The 23,719-nt window shown below is 42.8% G+C and overlaps 1 protein-coding gene across 8 annotated transcripts in view; it reads right to left on the reverse strand.

Moving 5' to 3' along the window:
• Positions 1–10,448: 10,448 nt before the first annotated feature.
• Positions 10,449–23,719, reverse strand: part of ODF2L (outer dense fiber of sperm tails 2 like) — a 57,171-nt gene continuing 43,900 nt past the window's right edge. For 7 of the 8 annotated variants that reach the window (XM_061633552.1, XM_061633553.1, XM_061633554.1 and 4 more), the window contains 2 exons: positions 20,975–21,100; positions 10,449–12,385 (listed from right to left, as the gene is read on the reverse strand). In XM_061633552.1, coding sequence (XP_061489536.1) covers positions 12,257–12,385; positions 20,975–21,100 — 255 coding nt within the window. In that variant the 3' untranslated portion in view covers positions 10,449–12,256. Of the gene's footprint in view, positions 12,386–20,974; positions 21,101–23,719 lie in introns of those variants that run through there. The other variant, XM_061633555.1, reaches the window with a different exon arrangement.

Genomic DNA, 23,719 nt, shown 5'->3' on the forward strand with positions numbered 1-23,719 from the left:
CTTTCTCCTACAGAAAGTGGAGGAAGCAACCAGAGGATCAGCTATCCTGGACTTGATTCTAATCAATAGAGATGATTTGGTGGATGAAGTGACAGTTACGGGAACTCTGGGGGGAAGTGACCACACCATACTTGAATTCTTGATTTTAACAGAAGCAAAAGCTGAGAGTAGCCATACGTGAACCCTGGACTTCAGGAAAGCTGATTTTAATAAACTCAGAACAATTGTAAGTACAGTTCCATGGCAAGCTACCCTAATGAGAAAGAGAGTCGAAGATGGGTGGGAGTTTCTAAAAAAGGAAATTCTAAAAGTGCAATGGCAAGCAATTCCAACAAGGAAAAAAGGGGAGAAACAGCAGAAGAAGCCAATGTGGCTTCACAAAAGGCTTAGAGATGACCTGAAAACAAAAAAGGACATATACAGGAAGTGGAAGGAAGGCCAGGCCACAAAGGAAGAGTACAGGCAAGTATCACGGAATTGCAGGGATGGTGTCAGGAAGGCTAAAGTTGAGAATGAGCTCAGGTTAGCGAGGAATGCTAAAAGAAACAAAAAAGGTTTTTTCAGGTATGTCCATAGTAAAAGACAGAGAAAAGAAATGGTGGCACAGCTACCCAATGAGGATGGCAAAATGATAACGGATGACAAAGAAAAGGCAGAAGTGCTCAATTCCTACATTGCCTCAGTCTTCTCCCAAAAAAGAGCCTATGGCCCTCCCGGGAAACATGGAGTAGAAGGGGCAGGATTGGACCTTGAGATTGATAGACAAATGGTCAAGGAATACCTAATCACTTTGAATGAGTTCAATTCGGCAGGGCCCGATAAACTGCATGCTAGAGTATTGAAGGAACTGGCTGAAGAACTCTCAGAACCGCTGTCTATTATCTTTGCGAAATCATGGAGGACGGTGAAGTGCTGGATGACTGGAGGAGAGCTAATGTTGTCCCTATCTTCAAAAAGGGCAAGAAGGAGGAACTGGGGAACTACAGACCAGTCAGCCTAACATCAATCCCTGGAAAAATTCTGAAGCAGATTATAAAGCAGTCAATCTGTAAGCACCTTGAAAGCAATGCCGTGATTACTAGGAGCCAACATGGATTTATGAAGAACAAATCCTGACAAACTAATCTACTCTCATTTTTTGATCGGGTAACCTCCCTTGTAGACTGTGGGAATGCTGTGGACATAATATATCTCGACTTCAGCAAAGCTTTTGACAAAGTGCCCCATGATATTCTGATTAGCAAGCTAGCTAAATGTAGGCTGGATGGAACAGCTATTAGATGGATCCACAGTTGGCTCCAGAATCATACTCAACGAGTGCTTATCAATCGTTCCTTCTCAAACTGGGTGGAAGTAACAAGTGGGGTACCACAGGGCTTGGTCCTGGGCGCACTGCTCTTTAACATTTTTATTAACAACTTGGATGAGGAGGTACAAAGTATGCTTATCAAATTTGCAGATGATACAAAATTGGGGGGCATAGGTAATACCGTGGAAGACAGAAAGAAAATTCAAAGGGCCCTTGATAGGCTGGAGCATTGGGGCTGAAAACAACAGAATGAAATTCAACAGGGATAAATACGAAGCTCTACACTTAGGAAAAAGAAACCAAATGCACAGTTATAAGATGGGGGATACTTGGCTCAGCAGTACATGTGAGAAGGATCTTGGAATTGTCGTTGATCACAAGCTGAATATGAGCCAACAGTGTGATGTGGCTGCAAAAAAGGCAAATGCTATATTAGGCTGCATTAACAGAAGTATAGTTTCCAAATCGCATGAAGTACTAGTTCCCCTCTATTCAGCACTGGTTAGGCCTCATCTTGAATACTGTGTCCAGTTCTGGTCTCTGCACTTCAAGAAGGATGCCAACAAACTGGAATGGGTTCAGAGGAGGGCAACAAAGATGATCAAGGGACTGGAAACAAAGCCCTATGAGGAGAGACTGAAAGAATTGGGCATGTTTAACCTGGAGAAGAGAAGACTGAGGGGAGATATGATAGCACTCTTCAAGTACATGAAAGGTTGTCACATAGAGGAGGGCCGGGATTCTTCTCGATCATTCCAGAGTACAGGACATGAAATAATGGGCTCAAGTTGCAGGAAGCCAGATTTCGACCGGACATCAGGAGAAACTTCCTAACTGTTAGAGCCATACGACAATGGAACCAATTACCTAGAGAGGTAGTGGACTCTCTGACACTAGAGGCATTCAAGAGGCAGCTGGACAGCCATCTGTCAGGAATGCTTTGATTTGGATTCCTGCATTGAGCAGGGGCTTGAACTAGATGGCCTTATAGGCCCCTTCCAACTCTACTATTCTATGATTCTATTATTCTTTGGGGGAAGCCATGAGTGGAACAATAGTGGAATAAATATCTGGTGTGAATGAAGTTTGTCAGGTGTGGATCAGGTTGGTGCCTGGATGTGTGACTGCCTGGAAACCACGTGTATGGTGCCTTGGGTTCCATGATGGAAGAAAGGTGAGGTATAAATGGAAGAAAGCAAACCAACAAGTACAAGATGGGAAGTGGTGACTTTTCAAATTGATATTGAGGTTTCAAACTGTAAAGGGCTTTACTGTCAAAACCATACATTTGAATTAGTCTGGAAACAGACTAGGAGCTAGTGGAGCTAACAAAGTACTAGTCCAATGTGTTCATATGACCCAGCCTATGTCAGTACTCAAGCAGACATATTTTGCACCAGCTGACATTTCTGGACCATTGAAGAACAAAGTCACACATATAGCACATTGCAGTAATCAACAATAGAATTACTCATTCATAGAAGAGATCCTATTTAAATCTGACTGAATATCCAGAGCTTGGTTCCAGACAGTGTTCTGAATCTTTCCTGGATAACTCAAGGAAAAGTTGGCTGCCTTAAGCTAATCATCTATACAAGATGATGTCAATGCAAGGAACTCAACGTGGATTAGTATGTTTTGTAAGAAATTCCTTGAGGCAGTGCATTTACAGAGAGAAGCCATTAAGTTTCTATTATCTGGCTGGAGTCATTCTTACAATAAGATTTATAGCAGCTTCATGCTACGGATAGGAAGCAGAGATAAAAGTTTCATATCAATTCTGAAACACTAATAATAGTCTATTTGGCAGACAGGATTAAAGAGGATAGGGGCCTCAAGTTGCCTTAAGAGACTTGGGCTTCTGCTTTAAATTCTGCTTTCCCAGACATTTAACAAATCAAAAGCATATGATAATATGAGCATTCTTAGGCTTCAAACTCTCTTCTTCCCAAGCAGAGGGAGAAGCCGTGTGATAATGTGCTGAATTCTCTTCTTCCAATCCAAAAGTTTCAATCACTGAGTTTTTTGGTTTGCTGGACTACAGACCAGAAACAATCTTAAATGAAATCCTAAACTTGTTTGTGGCAAGTCTATTCCTGGGTGGTTAAACAACCCCTTATGTAAAGGGGATTGTTCATCAATCGGTGATTAATTGACTGACGGCGCTCCGCAGAATGTCAGCAAACCCACAATCGCAATAATCTCAGGATTTTTAAAGAAAGAAACAAAATCAAGCTTCTAAGCTGTTATGGTGGCAGATACACACTTTGGAATGTACCACTTCTTTTAGCTACAAATTTAGGGGAGGGACCATGGCTGAGTGATAGAGCCCAGACTTTGTATGCAGAAGGTCCCTGATGTCACCAGTTATAAAGATCAGGTAGAAGGTAACGGGAAAGATCTGTCCCTGAGAAAGATCTGTCTCTGGCGTGCTGGTGCCAGACATAGGCAATATTAGGCTAAATGGATAAAATATTAGCCTAGTATAAGGCATAGAACATAGGAAGCTGCCATATACCGAGTCGGACCCTTGGTCCATCTAGCACAGTATTGTCTACACTGACAGGCAGAAGCTCTCCAGGGTTTCAGGTAGCAGTCTCTTCCAGCCCTACCTGGAGATGCCGGGGATTGAACCTGAGATCTGTTGTATAGCAATGTCTGATGTACCTGCAGGTTCCCCATCCCAGCTCCAGAGAGATAGAAAATATGAAGCATGATTTACTCAGTAGAGTTCAAAATCGCTCCCCTATAGCCACATTTTCCTTACCCTCTTGCCTGCTCTTCCACAGTATTTCAAAAGCTTTCTGGCCACCTCTCTCACACATTTCTTGAAATGTCTGTTCAGCACTTGCCAAGTACTCTGAGGCTTGTGTAGATAAATTTAAAAAGGGGGGTTGAGACAAATATTTTAGATCAAGAGGGCAGGGCCCATTTTGTTGAGGAAAATGTTATGGCTGCCTTACAAAAATAACAATGGAAATGTATATGTAATCATGAGAGAACTGGTTGTATAGAAGAGGGATCGCAACAATATGCATTCCACTGATGTCAATAATCAAATTCCCACACCTTAGAAAAACACCCCTCCATTACTTACTTTTGTTTACTGTATGCAAGAGAAGCAAAGGAAAAAAATAATCAAGTCACATCTTTTTATATTCCAGTATGAAATAGCTTTCTCACACGCCCACCTGCAGGCCCAACAGAGCCTCAAGGAAAATTATGTTTCTTGGTTACAGGTATTAGTATTTTATATACATAAACTAAACAAAATATCAGGAACTGAAAATCACCACCTGTTTTCAACATAGTTTTGCAATTGAACATTATTATAGTTTGGAAGAAATGTAATCATTTATAGACAATTTTCATTTCATAACCCTAAGAGAATCCAGTACTGGACCAATTCCTCATTTTTGTCTCCTTTTTAATGTAATTTTATTGGTTTTACAAACTTTACAAATTCCATTACAGATACATCTATTAAAATATGCAGAAACAAAAGTAAAATGGATCTCAACATGAAGAATAAATGGAAACCATTTCCTTTTCACCAAAGGAAACTACAGTAAGAAGGAACACAATATCATAAAAATAAAAATTGATAAATAATAATAACATTAACCTACCCCACCCCACCCCATCCCTCCCATCCCGGCAATATCCAGAAATAAAACTTTATAGGCAATCCTTGTTAGTGTCAATTTTTTGTAATTATTAAAGCATCTCTGACCAGAAAGATCATTCATAGAAATATAAAAGGGCAAAGTAAAAGTCAAATTACAGTATCAAGGCTATACACTACTGAGGGGATCCAGAGTATCATCACAGCTCTCAGGCATTCCAAATTTGAGCATATTGCATGGGTGGTTTATTTCCATATTAATTTTGATTAATGTATGCAATAAATGGGTACCATGTATTTAAGAAATTATCTGTTTTGGTCAGTCCTTGAGCCAATCGAAGTTTGATTGTTAATTTTTCCATACAAACTAGGTACCAGATCTTTTGATACCAATGATCCATCGTAGCTCCAACTAAGTCTTGCCAGTGAGTTGCAATAGTGATCCTGGCTACCATCAGCAAGTAACCTATGAGAGACTTATTTTTTAAATTCTTATTAGCCCCTTCAAAGAGATTTAGAATTGCAAGTTGTGGGGACCTTTCTGGAACTAAGGCTGTGATGCGTTGTATTTCCTCAAAGTCTCAGGTCCAGAAAGGTTGTACCCGGGCACATTCCCACCACATATGGTGATAGGTCCCGAGTGAAGAACCCCTCCAACATAGAGTGTGAACTTAATTGATCCAAGAAAGGTGAACAGGGGTTAGGTATCATCTATGTGCCACTTTTAACATAGCTTCTCTAATTTGTGGAGATGATGTGTTAACCAATGGTTTATTCCATAATGACCTCAATTCCTGCTCTCCAATCTCCTTCCATGCCCTTTTTACCAGTCATGCCATCTCTATCCAATGCTAGCAAAACTCCATATATTTGGCAGACTATCCCCTTATCCCTGCTTCTGGCTGCCAGAATAATGTTTTCAAATGGCGAAAGGACTGAAGTGGCTTGCACTTTGATTTCAGATTGAGTTAGGAAATCTAAAATCTGTCTCTAGTGTAACCACTGGATACCCTTGTCCTCCTATAGCAATCATTACATCATTGTTGAGTAACCAAAACCTTATCTGTGCAGAAATCTTGAGGTCTAAAAAACCCTTGTTCCCTCTAAGCTATTCCTGTTGAAAAAAAATTGGTGAAAAAATAATGCTGCTAATGCTGAGGGACTGGACAATAAACTCCCCAGTGGTGCCAACTCTGTATCAGCGTCCTGGTGAATGGGTTTTTTTCTAATTCTTTCTATGTGGATTTTGACATAGTCCGAAAAAATGCAGTTCCACGTGGAATACCTCCTAAGATTATATTTTCCAAAGCAACCCATCTCTTAATTTTACAATCTAACATTAAGTTGATTAGATGATATAACTGGCTGGCATCATAATAATATTTCAGATGTGGAATACCCTAACCCCCCCTTTTGGTGGAACAATACAGCAGTGACTTTCAAATTCTGGGTGGATTGTCATTAAATATGAACTTTTCTAATTATTTCCACCAGATCTTCAGCTACTTATCTGGGATGTGCACCAGAAGAGCATGGAAGAGAAAGGTAAGTTTAGGTAATGTCATTATCTTGAGTGCTGCAATTATGGCTGATAAAGATAATTTTAATGTTTTCCATATATTTAATTTGTCTCTAATTTTATACCAAAGTGGTCCATAATTAACTAAAAATAATTATTAAGATTCCTATGAACTTAGTATCCTAGATTCTCACCTGCCTTGGACATATGTTTATGTCCGAGACAGCTGAGAATTCTTTCTGTAAATTAGGTGGCAGATGAAAGCACATACCTTCTGATTTTCTCAAATTTACCTTTAATCCAGATATATTAGCGAATTGTTGAAGTTCATTTTTTATGTATGGGACAGCCTCTAAGGGGTTAGACACCAAAAGTGCCATGCCATCTGTGTAATACTCCAAAGATTAGATTATTGTCCAGTTCTGACTCCCTCTATATTGTTATTGCTACAGAGAGAGATAGCGAGTGGCTCTATAGCTAGAAGAGGAGGGAAGAGAGAGGGCACCCTTGCATTGTGCCTCTGAAAATATTGATCTGTGGAGATTCCATGCCATTTACTCATATTGTTGCTGTAGTTGGGGAATATATTTTTAATGTTCAATAAACTGATTACCAAAGTTCATTTTGTGTATGACTTCAATCAAGAAAGGCCAATGAACACAATCGAATGTTTTATAAATATCTAAAGTTAAAAATGCTAATAGGGATTTATTATTTTTGCTATAATAAATTCAAAATGGGTCTAATTGGGTCTGTAATGTGTCTTCAGGGAACAAAACCTGATTGATCCAGGTGAATTAATTTCTTTATAACTGATTTTAATCTATGTACAATAATCAAAGTGAAAATTTTATAATCAATGTTTAATAATGCTATAAGTCTATATGAATCAACTAGTGAGGGGTTTCTGAAAGGTTTTGGAATCATCGCAATCCTTGCAGTAGACCATGTCTGAGGCAAGGGGTCCCTGTGATGTCCCTGTAATACTGTAAATATGGTAAGTGCGGGTTCATTAAGAGTATATGTGGTAAGTGGACTGAGTGAGAGGGGGGAGTACATGGGTTGGAATATTTATGTTGGATTATGATTGGCTGAGTGCTTGAGTGTCTGAAGGTAGAAATGAGAGGATGACAGTGGAGAGACAGTTGGTGAGGTTTTGGGAGGCTTTTTGTTAGGTGGATTGGATTAGGCGGGTAGTGAGGCAGGTTATTGACGACTAGAAACATAAAGAGTAACGCAACTTATGAAACCACATGCTTGTTGACTATACCTTTATGTAATCTTGTTATTCCCTGTGTATATAAATAAATATTTCTTGGTTTACCAGAACGCCTGATCCTTGGCTGGGTTACACAGACCAGAAGGGTGGGCAGGGCTTATACCAAGGTGGGGAAACAGTATCAATGGTGGCAGCGGTGAAGAGATAGTGTAACATCATCAAGTATCCAGAGCAACCCAGGGCTGTATTCTTTATAGGCACAAAGATACTGGGGGGTTGTGGCCTGCAAGTGCACCCAGACACAAAGTAGCAATAGGCCAGAAGGAGACTAAGGCACAGTCTCAAGGCAATATTGTTCACAGGGAGTGTCTGGTGGTGTTGCCTAGCAGTGGGATCTTGAGAGATCTTTGCTAGAGCCAGTGAGAGAACTGTTTTGAGAGCAGGACCCTGAGGTGGGACTGTGACAAGGCGGTGACCGTGGGTAGGATCCTGACAGTCCCCATGAAGTATATCATTAAACAAAATTAGCAATATGGGAATTAAAATCTCTTTAAAATGCTTATAAAATTCATTAGTGAAGCCATCTGGGCCAGGGGATTTGTTTGATTTCATGGAGTTAATAACTAATTTAATTGCCTCTGGGGTGATATATCTCGTGATTTCTTCTTTCTCCTCCTCATCCAGCTGTTCAAAACGCAGGCCATCTACATATCGTATCTAGTGATACTTGGTCTTCCCAATACAAATCCTTTAAAAAGGATGTGAACGTATCACCTGTGTCATCTGATGTTCAAGCCCAGGAGCCATCCGATTTCTGCACAGTGAATACTCTAGAAATTCTTTGTCTCCATTTGAGTCTGTTTGCTAAAAGTCTGGAGCCTTTACTGCCATATTAAAGAAAAATTATTTTGTGTGTAGCATATTAATCAGAATTTTATTTGTGGCAATTGTTTTGTTCCACTTTTTGGAGAATCTTAGGTGAACCAGTACTTCCATATATTTTCAATAAATTTGCTATATCAGTCTCTAAAGGTTTCATTTGTGTGTTTTTTGCTCGCTAATATTATGTAATTCTTTAATACAGATTCCCCTAACCACCGCCTTCATTGCCTCCCACTGAATACCAATTGGTCTTCCTGGAGTGTCATTCTCCTGAAAACAATTGGTTAACACTTCCTTGAGTGTGTCTTTACAAGGTAATGAAGTGAGCAGCCAAGAATGCAGCCACCAGGTAGGGGTAGCATTCAAATGTTGCTTCTCCTCACTCACCACTGTTACAGGGGCATGATTTGTTATTCTGATTGACCCTATTGAAGTATCTGCAATTGAAGAGAAGACTGAGGGGAAATATGATAGTACTCTTCAAGTACATGAAAGGTTGACACATAGAGGAAGGCCAGGATCACTTCTCGATCATCCCAGACTGCAGGACATGGAATAATGGGCTCAAGTTGCAGGAAGCCAGATTTCGACTGGACATCAGGAAAAACTTCCTAACTGTTAGAGCCACACAACAATGGAACCAATTACCTAGAGGTAGTGGGCTCTCCGACGCTGGAGGCATTCAAGAGGCAGCTGGACAGCCGTCTGTCGGGAATGCTTTGATTTGGATTCCTGCATTGAGCAGGGGGTTGGACTTGATGGCCTTATAGGCCCCTTCCAACTCTACTATTCTATGATTCTATGATGTCAGTGAAGATGGCAGAGGTAAAAATACAAACCACTGATCAAAAACACAAGAGAAGAGATGCCACACGGACACCTCAATTGGCAAAGTGAATTTCTCACGTAAATGTGGAGAGCAAATCTTGGCCGAGACAGACTGAAAAGATGCTAAAAGCAAGACATCAGGCTCAATAATATCACAACTTCTAGTTTTACTCTGAAGAAGTTGTACAGGCATACCCCGCTTAACGTCGCCTCACTATAATGTACATGCTCCATATGCCACCATACTCCGCTTAATGTACGCGCGCTTCGCAATTACGGACACTTAATGGCATGACGCCGCTGCCATCTAGTGGCGATTGCAGTGCAGCACATGCATAGATAATTGCTTCACTTTAAGTACATTTTCACTTTACATACACGCTCCGGTTCCATTGCATATGTTAAAGCAGGGTATGACTGTATTACTATTCTGTACTCTTGTGAAGAACATCTTGTGAAGATAAAAATAATAACCAATTGACTGATTCCAGTATGAAACTCTTTATCAGCAGAAATATACCTACAGAGTATGTCCAAGATGCTATCTGAGAGCAGAGTGAGAAAAGTTTAGGATTAATCATATGTGTATTAAGCCCAATGGAGATCTAGGTGCATTAAGTTGCCCGTAAATGGTCTGGAGTGAGGGGTAACACTGAATTATGCAGATGACTGTAAGGCACAACTATGAACTGTATTTTATGCTTAGAAGCTCCACTCTTTTGAAGTGTTTTTCCCCTCCTTGGCAGGCTGGCTGTGTTGAACCAAGTTGGTCCATCTCTTCAAAGCATTGGGGGGAACCCTAACCTTCCTTTTGGATGTCTGGGTGAATGGCAAACAGCAGGCATAGAAAAGGGTCACAGAGCCACAGTGGTCATATAGTGATCATTATCAACTTGTAAATCTGTTTGGATTTAAGGGAGGAATAATGTGAGATGTAGCCCTGTGTTAATTTGGGGGGGGGGAGAGAGAGAGAGAGAGAGAGAATGAGATTTAAAGCAAGAAAAAGGTTTAATCTTTTATTATAAATTAAATTTAAAATCCAAGTCAATGTTGAATTTTCAGTCAGTAAACAGCAAATCTAAACAAACCAGTATCATATCAATATTGTCAAGTCCTTTAAAAACCATTTCAGTAAAAAATGTATCAAACAGCAAGTACAACATAAAACAAAATGTAACAACTATGTTTTTACTGGGTGCCTATTTTAATTTGATTAAAACTGATTTGCACTTTGCAAGGATTTTTTGTAAACAAACATTTTTGAAACTGTAGCCTAGTTCACCAAGCCATTTTTTAGAGTCAAGATAGGGTTTGTTTGAACACCTGAATCCAGCCAAGCAGGCACAATGTGAAACTACAGTCTGTTGTTGGCTTACAACCCATGGCTTGTTTTAACTGTGGTTTGGTGTTGTATCTAAACCCAGGAATCTTGCTTAATTATGGTTTGTTTGGCCACCCCACCCCAGATGTTCCCTGAGCTACAGACAGATGAGGCAAGAGCAGCTGGAAAAGAAATCAAGCTTTGTAGAAATAAACCATGGCTTGTTTGCTTGTCTGTGAGATGGCTTCTGGTTTGTTAAACTAAAAACCATGGCCTAGTGTTACGTATGAACACAGAACTGCTCTTTAGATACTAATGCTTCATGCTACTTTTTAGTGTAGTGTGTGTAGGATCTCTATGATCTGAGGCAAATAAGAGGAGACACTGGAAGAGGTGCAACCAATCTCAATTTTTTTATATATATACATTCAAAACAGACAGAAGGGATGCGGTCTCAATCAAGGAAGCTGTTGCAATTTGAGGATGGGGCAACTGAAAGAAATCTACCAGCTTGTCATCTAGCATTACTCCCAGTCTTTTTCCTTATAACAGACACACGTTGGGAAGTTTTAGAGCAGGGATGGGAAATCTGTGGTCCTCCAGATGTTGTTGGACTTCAACCAGCATCGGCCCTAGCCAGATGGCTTATTGTCAGGGATGATGAGAGCTGTAGTTCAGCTAGCAATATCTGGGAGGGCCACACGTTCTCCAATCCAGTTTTACAGCATGATAGTGCTAAGGGTAATTTAAACATAAATACACGTTTAAAAGTCTCACTGGCCATTCTCAATAGAGCATGACATCTCATGTTAGTGATTATAGATACAGAAATGCATTTTGTGAAAACATATAATTTCATTTGCTTCTCCTAGAAATATAATAAATGGGATTTTGATTAATTTGGGCATAACTCTTCACAGTTCAGGAGGGTGAACCAGACAGAGCAGCTAAAGCCTTTGTTGAAGCCAGAAGGAACATCTTCAGCAATGCATAGGCAGCATCAAAATAAATCTTTACTGGGGTTGTCTCATTCTTAGCCAAGTATATTGCCCCTAAATCAAGACCTTAGCATCAGCTGCTGATGCTCCTACAAGATTGAGCTTCTTCATTTAATTCAATGATGGGCAGGCAGATCAAAGTACAGAAGAAAGACCGAGAAGCGAACAACAATCTACAAGGAATCTCCCAGTCTAGACAATTATGACCACCATCAGAATATGATTCAGTAAGTCCCAATTCTGACAAATCCAAGATGAAATATATCCCTGTGGGTGAAACATTTTAATATCACAGAGCAGCAAGTATCCGTTTGGCTTCAGGTAAGTGTTCATAGTGTGACAGGATCTACCTTTTAGCTTGCTTGGCTTTGTTTCTTCAAACCTGGTGCCCCCCAATGTGTATATAAAAGCAGTTTTTGGGAGCATATTGCTAGAAATTATAATAAAATGGGAACTTCAGATAGCATTGCGGACAAAATGCCAAACACAACTGGATCTAATGTGACAAGAACACACAAAAAGCCACCCAAGATGTTTTGAAAGAAACAAGAGAATTCAACTGAACATTGTTACATAGGATGTTTTCAGAAACTTTACATAATTCTGGATACTCTGGTTCTGGTTTTCTGATCTTTGAAGGCTGTGTTCTAATTCCTTCAAAGACAGTTCACGATGTTTCTCTCTCTGAAAAAAAGACAAAGAAACATTATTAATAAATTTAAGTGGGACCCACAACAAAATGTTACAGTGTGGAGTGCTCATGCCCACTGTCTCAATTGTCATGCTCTCTGCCAGGATTCTCCAAACTCCCTCCCTCTCCTAGCTGCTTTCTGTCCCCCCCCCCGGCCACTGTGCATGCTCTGTGCTCATTGGCTTGTTTTAGGACTTCTCTCTTCTTTAAGATTTTTTTCACAAGATTTGTTTAGTTTCTGCAAACTTCAGGGCTTTGCCGATCCTGCAGATATCTCCCTCTTCTGCTTGAATAGTACCATTTTAGTTACATAAGCACTGGCACTCACACCTGAACATCAGAAATAAAGGGCATGATGGACATGGAATAGTGTATTAAAAACTGATACTCTGATAATTCAAACTCATCTTTTTCTTTCAAGGAAGACACCAACCTTTTTTCATGGGGAAAGCCAAATAATCTTGCTTTCTAAGTAGCTTTATATCTGAAGACATGGCCATGGACACCACTGTGAACTAACCCTATAGGTATAACCTCACTTTTCATTACAAGGTAACTTGTGGCATCACCACACCACCACAATCTCAACTCTTATGGGTTTTTTTTTTATGACTACACGTGTAACCAATTTAAATTATGTTTTTGGTACCAAAGATACTTGTTTTTTTTAAAAGTGATTGATAGTACTTTTATTGGATCCATTCATAATTCACCAGTCCCATAAAATCTACACAGCATTCTTAGGATTGACTTTTATGTTTACTAGAACATAATGTTTAAAAACACATGTGGTTAAAATAAATGTCAAAAACGTCCCTGAATTTCTAAGTGCTGGGTATATTTTTATGCGCAGTAATCACTTCTGGTTAAAAATGATCAAACAAATTACTTCCTTCGGACTTGGTTTTTTAAATTTTATTGATACCCTATAAAATGCATATAGTTAGCAAGTCCTGGGCCCTGTTAGTAACTATTTCCAGTTCATCCCTACTTCCAGCAACATCACTTCACCAGGAGTGGAACAATCTGTTCTGTATTTTCCTTTTCATAATATATTCCCAGTATAAATATGTATATACATGTGTGTGAGAGAGAGATGAATAATGAATGTCTTCTGTGTTAACTCAATGACACTCTACTTATGCATGAATACGATTACTTTCATATTTATTTTTAACTGTCAGCTTACGTAAAATTGAAGTGGAAAATGCTTAAATCATAATATACCAGTCTTGACTGGAAAGGGAATTCTGGAAGGAAAGGGAATTCTGTTGGAGAAAAAAGTATTATGAGGCATACAGTTCTACTCCGCCTCCTGATGCGATGCTTAAAAGTGGCTAACAAAACCAAAATTAAAGGTTGAGAGAGGGGGGAAGCCACTGATCCCTTCGAAAGCAATGGATATAAAAGAGACATTTGGTCTTACCGTGAAATCGGTCTTCTCTGTGCATGTCAAAGATGATATCAGGTGGGTAACTAGCTCCACCTAGTGGTTGAAGGCAAAAGAGTACTGCTGACGTTTTACTGTAGGTCCGTTCCCAGTCTGCGCCTGCTCCGTCCGCAGTTTTTTAATAACAAGCCCACAGAAAGAAATGAAATAATACCACAAAAAGACAAGACAACAGTACTCATACACTCTCTGCTCAAGTTCTAACAGCGCTTGGACAGGCAGCCCAGCCGTCATAGGGAGTGGCCCTGATATCATCTTTGACATGCACAGAGAAGACCGATTTCACGGTAAGACCAAATGTCTCTTCTCCTGTGCATGGAAAGATGATATCAGGTGGGACATACCAAAGCTGACCCATGTAGGGTGGGAATACTGCTGGGCTATGGGTACTAGTGATCTGAGAGGACATGCTGTAGCACCCTCCTACCAAAGGCTGCCTCGGCTGAAGCATAGGAGTCTATTTTATAATGTTTAATGAAGGTATTGGGAGTGGCCCATGCGGCTGCCCTACATATCTCCCCCAGAGAGGCATTATGGGAAAAGGCCGCTGATGTGGCCGCCGCCCTAGTAGAATGAGCTACCAATCCGGCGGGCCGGGATAATCTTAGAGAGGCATATGCCAAGGAAATGCATGCCTTGATCCACCTGGCTAGTGTAGATGTGGTGACTTTATTCCCCATGGATTTTGGGTGAAAGGAGACAAACAAACTGTTTTCCGAAATGATTTAGTCTTGGAAATATAAACTTTAAGGGCTCTTCTCACATCAAGAGAGTGCCAGGCTTTTTCTAAAGGATGGACAGGATTTGGACAGAAGGATGGTAAGACCAGCTCCTGCTGACAATGGAAGGCAGACAACACTTTGGGACGAAAGGAAGGGACAGTACGGAGGACTACTCTATCCTTATGGAATACACAAAAATTTTTATGGACAGACAGGGCATTCAATTCAGACACTCGACGGGCCGAAGTAATGTCCACGAGAAACAAAACCTTAAAGGAAAGAAGATGGAGAGAAACTTGACTCAGGGGTTCGAACGGAGGTTTTTGAAGGGCTGACAAAACCTTATGCAGATCCCAAGTTGGGTAGCGATGCACCGTAGGAGGTGCAGTTATCGTTGCTCCCCTGAGGAAACGCTTGACGAAGGGGTGAGATCCAATTGGCTTATCCGGGGATCTGGAGAGGGTTGCCGATAAGGCTGAAACTTGGCGCCTCAGGGTGTTTGGTCTGAGACCCAAAGATACGCCATCTTGCAGGAAGGACAAGATTTCTTTTACTCCTGCCTTTCGAGGAAGAACCCCTTGTTTCTGCGACCAGGATGAGAAGGCCTTCCAAGTGCTTTCATAAATTCTAAGTGTGGATGGGCATCTAGAAGCCATCATGGTTTCTACTACTTGCGGAGAGATGCCTCTTTTCAAGAGTCTCTTCCGTTCAAGTTCCAGACATGAAGTGCCCACCACTCTGGGTCTGGGTGCTGGAGCTGTCCCTGAGAGAGCAGGTCCGTTCGCACTGGAATCTTCCATGGTGGTTCCACCGACAGGTCGAGAAGGTCTGGAAACCAAGGTCTCCTTGGCCACCATGGAGCCACCAATAGAAAGAAGTGCTGTCCTTTCGGCACGAAGTTTTTTGAGTACCCTGGAAATCACTGGAATTGGAGGAAATGCATATAGTCTGCCCGGAGGCCACTGGGAAGTCAAGGCATTTATCCCTTCCGCGCCTGGTGACGCGTATTGGGAGAAGAACCTCTGCACCTGCCGATTGGCACTGGTGGCAAAGAGGTCTACTTGAATGTGGCCAAAACGTTCCACTATTTGACGAAAGGACTGTGGGTGAAGTCTCCATTCTCCTTGAATCAGCTTCTCCCGACTGAGCCAGTCCGCTTGGCTGTTGTCCTCCCCCTTGAGGTATTCTGCCGCTATCGATATGATATTGGGCTCCGCCCACTGGAAGAGGAGAAAGGCCTCCTTCTGAAGAATGAGGGAGCGTGTGCCTCCCTGAAGGTTTAAATACGATTTGGCCGACACGTCTGTTCTGACAAGCACTGCCCCTAACCGTCTGGTGTTCGCAAAGTGCCTGAGGGCTAGACGAACTGCGCGTAGTTTGAGTAGGTTGATCGGCAGTGCGGATTCCTGAGCCGACCACGTGCCTTGAATCATCTGCCCGTCGCAGATGGCTCCCCATCCGGATAAGCTGGCATCGGACGTTGTCAGGGTGTGGAGTGGATCCTGGAAAGGGACGCCTCGCGTCAGGTTGAGCTCTTGGGTCCACCAGAACAGCGACTGACGAACCTGTGGCGACAGAGCGACCATGCGGTGGTGCCTGGACGCTATGTCGTTCTGGAATGGCAGCAGCACCCACTGAAGAGTGCGGGAATGATGACGTGCCCATGGTGTCGTTTGGAACGTGGATACCATCAAACCGAGAAGTGCTGCCAACTCCATCAGGTCTGTAGAGGTGGAGGATAGGACATGCAACACCACTTTGCGGATCTTGCTGATCCTGTCTGAAGATAGCGTAATGAGGCCATTTTGAGAGTCTATAGTCGCTCCCAAATGTGTGATGCGTCTGGACGGAAAGAGATGACTCTTGGCTTTGTTGATCAGGAAACCGTGATCCTTTAGACAGGTCAGGGTGACATGGAGGTCCTCCCATGCCTTGTGTAACGATGGTGAGCGGATCAGAAAATCGTCCAGATAAGGAAAAATATGAATCCCCTGTGTCCTGAGGTGTGCCACCAGGGTAACCACTATCTTGGTGAATGTCCTGGGAGCGGACGACAGGCCAAAGGGCATGGCCCTGAACTGATAATGGTCTTGTCCCACCGCGAAGCGCAGATACCTTCTGTGAGGGGGAAAAATTGGAATGTGCAGGTAGGCTTCCTTCAGGTCGATAGATGAGAGGAAGTCCCCTAGCCTCAGCGCTTCTTTGATGGAAAGTAAGGTCTCCATCCGAAATTTGCGGTTCTTTATGAAGCAATTTAGAGTCTTGAGGTCTAATACTGGCCTGGATGAACCGTCTTTTTTGTCGACGGTGAAGAACAGAGAGTAGTTTCCCAGGAACCTCTCCCCTGGTGGTTCTGCCTCGATAGCTGCCATGCGTAGGAGATGGGAAACTGATCTCAAAACTTTGCCCCTTTCGTGTGGATTTGCTGACAGAGGGGATGGAAGGAATCTCGCCGGGGGGGTGGAGGAAAACTCCAGGCGAAGGCCGTATCGAAGAGTGCGGAGGACCCAGCGATCAGAGAATAGGTCCTCCCATCGGTGAGCAAAGCGTTGGAGACGGCCTCCCACCGGCGAGGTGGAGGCGTCAGAACTGATTTCTGTTTCCACGTGCCTGGGATGCAAGGCCGGATCGACCTGGGAGGTGTTGCTGGGACTTAAGTTGGTTGCGCTGTCTGTTCCAGAAGGGACGGCTGGAGCGGGCGTCCTTCTGTCTTCCAAAGGGACGTGAGCCCCGAAAGGACTGCGACAAGTGATATGGATGGAATGAGTGGTGAAAGGTCCTTCCATCCTCCCTTTTTCTGGTGGATGGCATGGACTTTTTCTTTTCCTTGGTTTCTAATACGTTGGCGAGGGCAGTGTCCCCAAATAATTTGACACCCACGTAGGGTTCCGAGGCAAGATTCGAACGAGCTGCAGGGTCTGCATCCCAATGTCGAAGCCAAAGGGTCCTTCGCGTGAAGATCCCTGCAGTGAGAGACCTAGCTGCAAACTGCATGGCGTCCATTGACGCATCTGCCATGAAGGTAACTGCCCGAGAGACCTTCAGCAGAGATTTGCGTATCCGGGCTGCATCCTACTGTGGGCCATCTAGCAGGTCTTCCAACCCCAGTAGGGAGGCTCGAGCAAACACAGAAGAGGCTGCTGCTGCCCTGATTGAAAGCGCACTAGCCTCGTGCACTCTTCTAAGTCCCTGGTCCATCTTGCGCTCAGTAGGATCCTTAAGGTAAGCGTCTGAGTCTTTAGGATTCAATGATGGGTTCAATAGATTGACTATAGGCGCGTCTATGAGCGGGACTTTCAACTGATCCATGATCGGTTGTTCCAGTGTATAATATTTGCTGGCTACCGAAACTGATTTTTTGAATTGCAAGGGAATGTCAAATTCTGATTTGAGCACCTTGGGGAGAAGAGAAGGAAGCTTCAATACTCTAGACCTAGGCTTTGGATCTAGACATACTGCTGAGACTCTCGAGGAGGGTGGAGTAGGAGGATCCTCTGTAGAGGTGAGGGTAAGAGCCTCCATCGCTTTGCATAGCAGAGTTAGGAAATGAGCCTCTTGAAATATTCTAGTAGATAAAATCTCCTCAGATTCTGATTCCCCACTCCATTCCTCTTCATCCAACACAATCAAGTCATTTTCTGTGTCTATAAGCTCCTGTTCTGGGAGCTGAAGGTCTCTGCCCTGCGATGCAGCATAGGGGTCTGGGGATGTGCGGCCCGGGGAAGGGCGCGTGTTCGCCCTCGGGTGCCTTGAGGGTTGTGAGCCTGATGCAGTTTGAGAAGACAAATCTCTAGTCAGATCCATTAAAAGGGCATCCTTAAGCTGTTCTTTTAATTGCTGAATTGAATGTGCTGAAAGCTGCAGCTGAATAGGGCGGGCTTGAGTGTGAGATGGATAAAGCCTGTGCCCACCAGCATCATGAATTTGTTGGACAGGGATTGGCTCCTCCAAAAACCCTGTGAAGGCCTCGGGCAAGGAGTTGTTAGAAAAAATAGCGTCTAAGGAAGGGTGAGACTGGCCACCTTCCCCATCAGACAGGGGTTCCAGGTCCCTCTGGTCCCTTGAGTGGTGGTAGGAATCTTGACCTTCTCTACAGGTTCCCTTATGTGGAACAGGAATCCTGCCTTCTGCAGCCACCCTGCCTGCCAAAACCTGAGCCTCAGCCACCTCGTGCCTGACGGTAGAGGGGCGGGCCACCACTGTTTCAGAATGATCCCCCGAAGAATGAGCCTGCTCTGATCCCAGGATGGGACTGAGTTCTGGCACTGCGCCTGTCGCTGGCTTGCGGGGAAGCACTTTCGACCCCTTTGAGAGGTGCTTTGTTTTGTGTGTGGCTTTCCCCATAGCGGGCACACACTGCGGGACTTACGGGGTTAATGAAAGTATGAATGGAAGGCTCCCGCTGGTAATGATTGACAACGCTGTCTAATAAGCGGCTAGGTAAAGCAGAAAGATTAGAAGCTGTTGCCGCCGACCTGCTATGGCGTCTGTGCGTCTGCCCCTCCCCGCTATGAAGCAGGGAAAACAAAGCCGCTTGAAAGGGAGCGCGAAAATCCGAGGCGTGGGCCTGAGTTCCGAGCTCCGGTGAAATTTGCCTCTAAGGCTAATGCTGCCGACGCTATGAGTTGCTGACTAGGAGGAACGGTAGCAAATTCGGCTGGGGAGGGAGCCTGAAGAGGCCAACGGCCCCAGGAGCCGTGGGGAGGGGCTGAATGCTCCTCGCCACCGAGAAAAATCCGGAGGAAAGACACAAGGAGCTTTTTTGTTTTTTTGTTTTTAAACTTTAAACTTTAAACAGCAGGGGAAGACAAAACATATACTGAGGGCAAGAAACAGCAGAAACCGGTAAGACTTAAAAGACAAACAATACAAGCCTGAACCGACGGAGACAGAGAGGAATCAACCAGATTCGGTGAAGGCAAAAGAGAAAAACTGCGGACGGAGCAGGCGCAGACTGGGAACGGACCTACAGTAAAACGTCAGCAGTACTCTTTTGCCTTCAACCACTAGGTGGAGCTAGTTACCCACCTGATATCATCTTTCCATGCACAGGAGAATTCTGTATACACAAAATGCACACACATGTATGTGGAAGTCCTTAAATGGACAAATGCTGTAGCGCAGTGGCAGAGAAGCTGCTTTGCGTGTCGAAGGTATCAGGTTCCGTCGTTGGCATCTTCAGGGAGGGTTTGGAAAACCTCTTGTCTGAAACTGTAGCAAGCTGCTGCCAGTCAGTACTCAGCATAGTACTCAGCACAGACCAACAGTCTTGACTTGGCATAAAGGCAGCTTACTGTGTCCCTAAAGACCATGGCCCCATCTGCAGTACACATTTTAAAAAGTATCCTACCACTTTAAACAGCCATTGCTTCCCTCAAAAGAATCCTGGGAGCTGTAGTTTGTTAAGGGTGCAAAGAGTTGATAGGAGACCCCCGTTTCCCGCACAGAGCTACAACTTCCAGAGTGGTTTAAAAGTCAATCCCTCTTCCCAGCAAACTTTGGGGATCATAGCTCTATGAGGGGAACAGGGGTCTCCTAACAACTCTCAACACCCTTCACAAAACAACAGTTCCCAGGATTCTTTGGGGGAAGCCGTGACTGTTTAAAGTGGTACGATACTGCTTTAAATGTATAGTACAGATGGGGCCTAGCAGATTTATTGCAGCATAAGATTTTGTTTGCCTAGAAAGCTTGTGGCACAATCAATCTGATGATCTTTAAGGTGTCAAAGGACCCTTGTTTGTGCTTATGGTAACAGGTCAATATGGTTACCCTTCTGGAATTTTGCTAAGTTTCCAAAGGATAAGAAAAACTATCAGCTAGAGTTAGGGTTGCTAGGTTCATGGCCTGAGACTGTATCTTTGGAGAAGAGAAAGTCAGCCAAGTACAGGTGTTCTTGCAACTCTGTAATGGGAAAAACCACAAGGTGGAATTCTCCATTCTCCCTGCACAACTTTTAAAGATACAGAAGACCTCTTGGGGGCCACAACCTCCTCGCCCCCTGCCAATGTGGCCAGCAAAATGGGAAACTCTACAGCAGCAAAGCCTGGCAGTGCTGGGTGGAGGAAGACCTCCACCTAATTCAACTATCTTGTCCCCGCAAGCCCAGCACAAAGGGTGTTAGGATTGCTGTGCCATTTGTTTACCTGCATCTTGTAGGCTACTGTTGCCCCTGCAAAGCAGTATACAAATTTTCATAAAATACAGTAATGATAAAACAAAACTATCTGATTAAAACCACGTTACACCCTCTTAAAATTGAACAATAGTGGGTAAATGTACAAGGTAGTTTTACAATAATATTAAGATAATTAAAACAACAACAACATTAAAACGAGTCATCCCTAGGCTAGATGACCTGTCATCACACAGAACCAAGTTCTCCGGGAAGTGGGAAGACATCTACTCACAGCATCCAGTCTTCTAGACAAATGTTTCTGCTCTTCTTTTTTCCGTCTTAATTCATTTTCTAGATCCAATATTTTCATCCGAAAGGCTCTTTCCTTAGAATTTATTTTTTCCATCTCCTCTTCTAACTATAACAATAAAGAGTCAGACCCTTAGCTTTCCAGTTTCAGGGCAAAATGTTAACAGCAGTATGTTTTTCATTTAAAACAGAAAGTGCTTCATAAGAAAATGATAAAGTAAAAAGAATAGGGAAAATATTGTTTATCAGCCATTAGGGCATTGACAAAAATCATAATGATCTTATTTTTTTAATTAAGAAGAACATTGCCAATTTAGGTATTATATGAACATTACAAAATTATTTCACTAGTAATAAATACCCTATTTGTGTTACTGGCTTTAAAAGTATATTTTCTATTCAAAGCTAAAAATTATCCATGCTCTGGTAACTTCCAGGTTGGATTATTATATTGTGCAGCTGCTTTTGAAGACAGCAGCCTTCCCAACCAGTGTGCCTCCAGAAGTTGTTGGACCACAACTCCCATCAGCCTCAGCCAGCATTGGCAATGGTCAGGAAAGATGGGAGTTGTGGTCCAACAACATCTGGAGGCACACTGGTTGGGAAGGCTGGCTCTAGAAACTACAACTATTTCAGAACAAAGCTACTAAATTATTAACAGGGATTAGGTGGTCAGATCACATCTGGCAGGCTCTGAAACAACTTTAATTGGTCCCAGTGTACTTCTGCTCAACTCAAATTGCTGGTGTTGACCTTTAAAGGTCTACATGGATTGGGACCCTGGTATCTGCTAGACCAGCCTTCCCCAACCTCGTGCCTTCCAGATGTTTTGCACTACAACCCCCATCGTTCCTGACAATTAGCCATGCTGGCTGGGGCTGATGGGAGTTGTAATCCAAAATATCTGGAGGGCAATAGGTTGGGGAAAGGACTTTACTGTTATAGTAGTCTGCATAGTCAGTGAGTTTGTCATCTGAAGGTCTTCCCAAGTGCCCCCATCATATGCAACAAGGCAGTTGGTAACCAGAGATTAACAATTCCGGGGAAGCTAACCTGGCACCTTGTTTGTGTGTGTGTGTGTGTTTGCACTTATATACCACCCCATAGCCAAAGCTCTCTGGGCAGTTTACAGTAACTAAAAACATTAAAACAAATACAATTTAAAACACATCTTTTTAAAAACAATTTAAAACACAATTTAAAAATTTAAAACAATATAAAACTATTTTTTAAAATACATTACAACATTGTTCCAGTTTAGATATATTTATTTTGCTTGAAATATTTAATATCCCACTCTTCAATCTGGAAGAATGGTTGTATAATTTTTTTGTAAGCCATTTTAACAAAACAGTAGAATATAGCAAATTAATGCAATAAAAATAAAGAAGCAACATGTTCTATGTTAAAATGGAGTTTAAAACAAATAGGTCAAGAAAGATTTAAAAATCTTGGGAAATTAAAGGGTCTTCATCCAATGTCAAACAGACATCAGACTTTGTGCTAGGTGAGCTTCCTGTACATTGCTCTTCCTGAAGTTCTATTTCCTGTCATTTGACCTGGAGCGGCTACGAGATCTGGAAAATGAACGGGGAAGGCTTATGATTTCTCTCCCTTGACAGTGATCCCTCTTGCCTTCTATCTCTAGAAAGGGACCTGCTGCAGCTACAGGAGAAGCTTCTCCTTCGAGGAGATTAGTTTTTGGTTTCAACAAGTTAGAAATGGTGAGGTGAGGCTGCCAGACTTTATGGACCTTCTGGTACCTGGTAAATATTTCTTCATTTTCCCAGGCATTTCAACCCTTTTAAAGCCGTTTCTGAGTTTTCATAGTGGCTGTTAGTATATTTATTTATTAAATGTATATCCTGCTCTTTCTCCCAAAGGATGGCCGTAACATTTTATCTTATGTTCTGTAGCTGTGATAGATGAGTTTTAAGCAGTGGTGATATTTACCTTGTAGTTTGGTGTGGGGAAGTAGCCAACTCTCCACAGGCCATATTGACAGGTGGGCACGTCAGGTGAATGAACATCAAGTGATATAAAATTCAACTTGCAGGCTGTGGTAGCTTGAACTCGGCACCTTTTCTGTTTCCATGCAGGGTGACAGCAAAGGCCAAATGCAAACAGTGCCACATTTTTGGCTGCAAAGTGCACTCTGGATTCTTCCTTTGCAGCTGCAACTTGAACTTCCCCACACCTGGTGTCATATGATGTTGGGTCCAGGAAAGATTGCCTGGTTGGCCAACCTCTGAGGCTGGATGGCCATAATTAGGCCTGATGGCCAGAGGTCCCCCACCAGTGTAGTAGCCTATTGTAAGCTTCCTTGGGAATTCTAATTAGCATGAAAGATGGGATATAAATTCTAGAAATAAAGTAATTTTAAAATCCTGTATATTGGAATTGGAAAGACCCTTTCAAAGGAAGGAAGTCAACACTTACTTTTCTCAACTGCATGCTTTTCTACTACTGATGGGCATCCCCTATCCTTCATTAACATGCTACTTCTACGGCAGGAGCAGTCGATGAGGAGAGACCGTGCTGTACACCTGAACTCCTGGCAGTAGAGCTATTACTGAGAGGGAAAGGGGCAAGGCTGTCAGCACTGGGCAGACACACTGATGAGAGTGCCAGATGAGCCCACACTGTGCCATCCTCCATATCACCATGCCCTTCCGTAAGTGGCAGTGACTCCACTGCCAGGAGGCCAACTGCATGGCTCTGCCCCCCC

The sequence above is a fragment of the Rhineura floridana genome, chromosome 6 (assembly GCF_030035675.1).
Source record: "Rhineura floridana isolate rRhiFlo1 chromosome 6, rRhiFlo1.hap2, whole genome shotgun sequence".
Taxonomy (NCBI): Eukaryota; Metazoa; Chordata; class Lepidosauria; order Squamata; family Rhineuridae; genus Rhineura; species Rhineura floridana.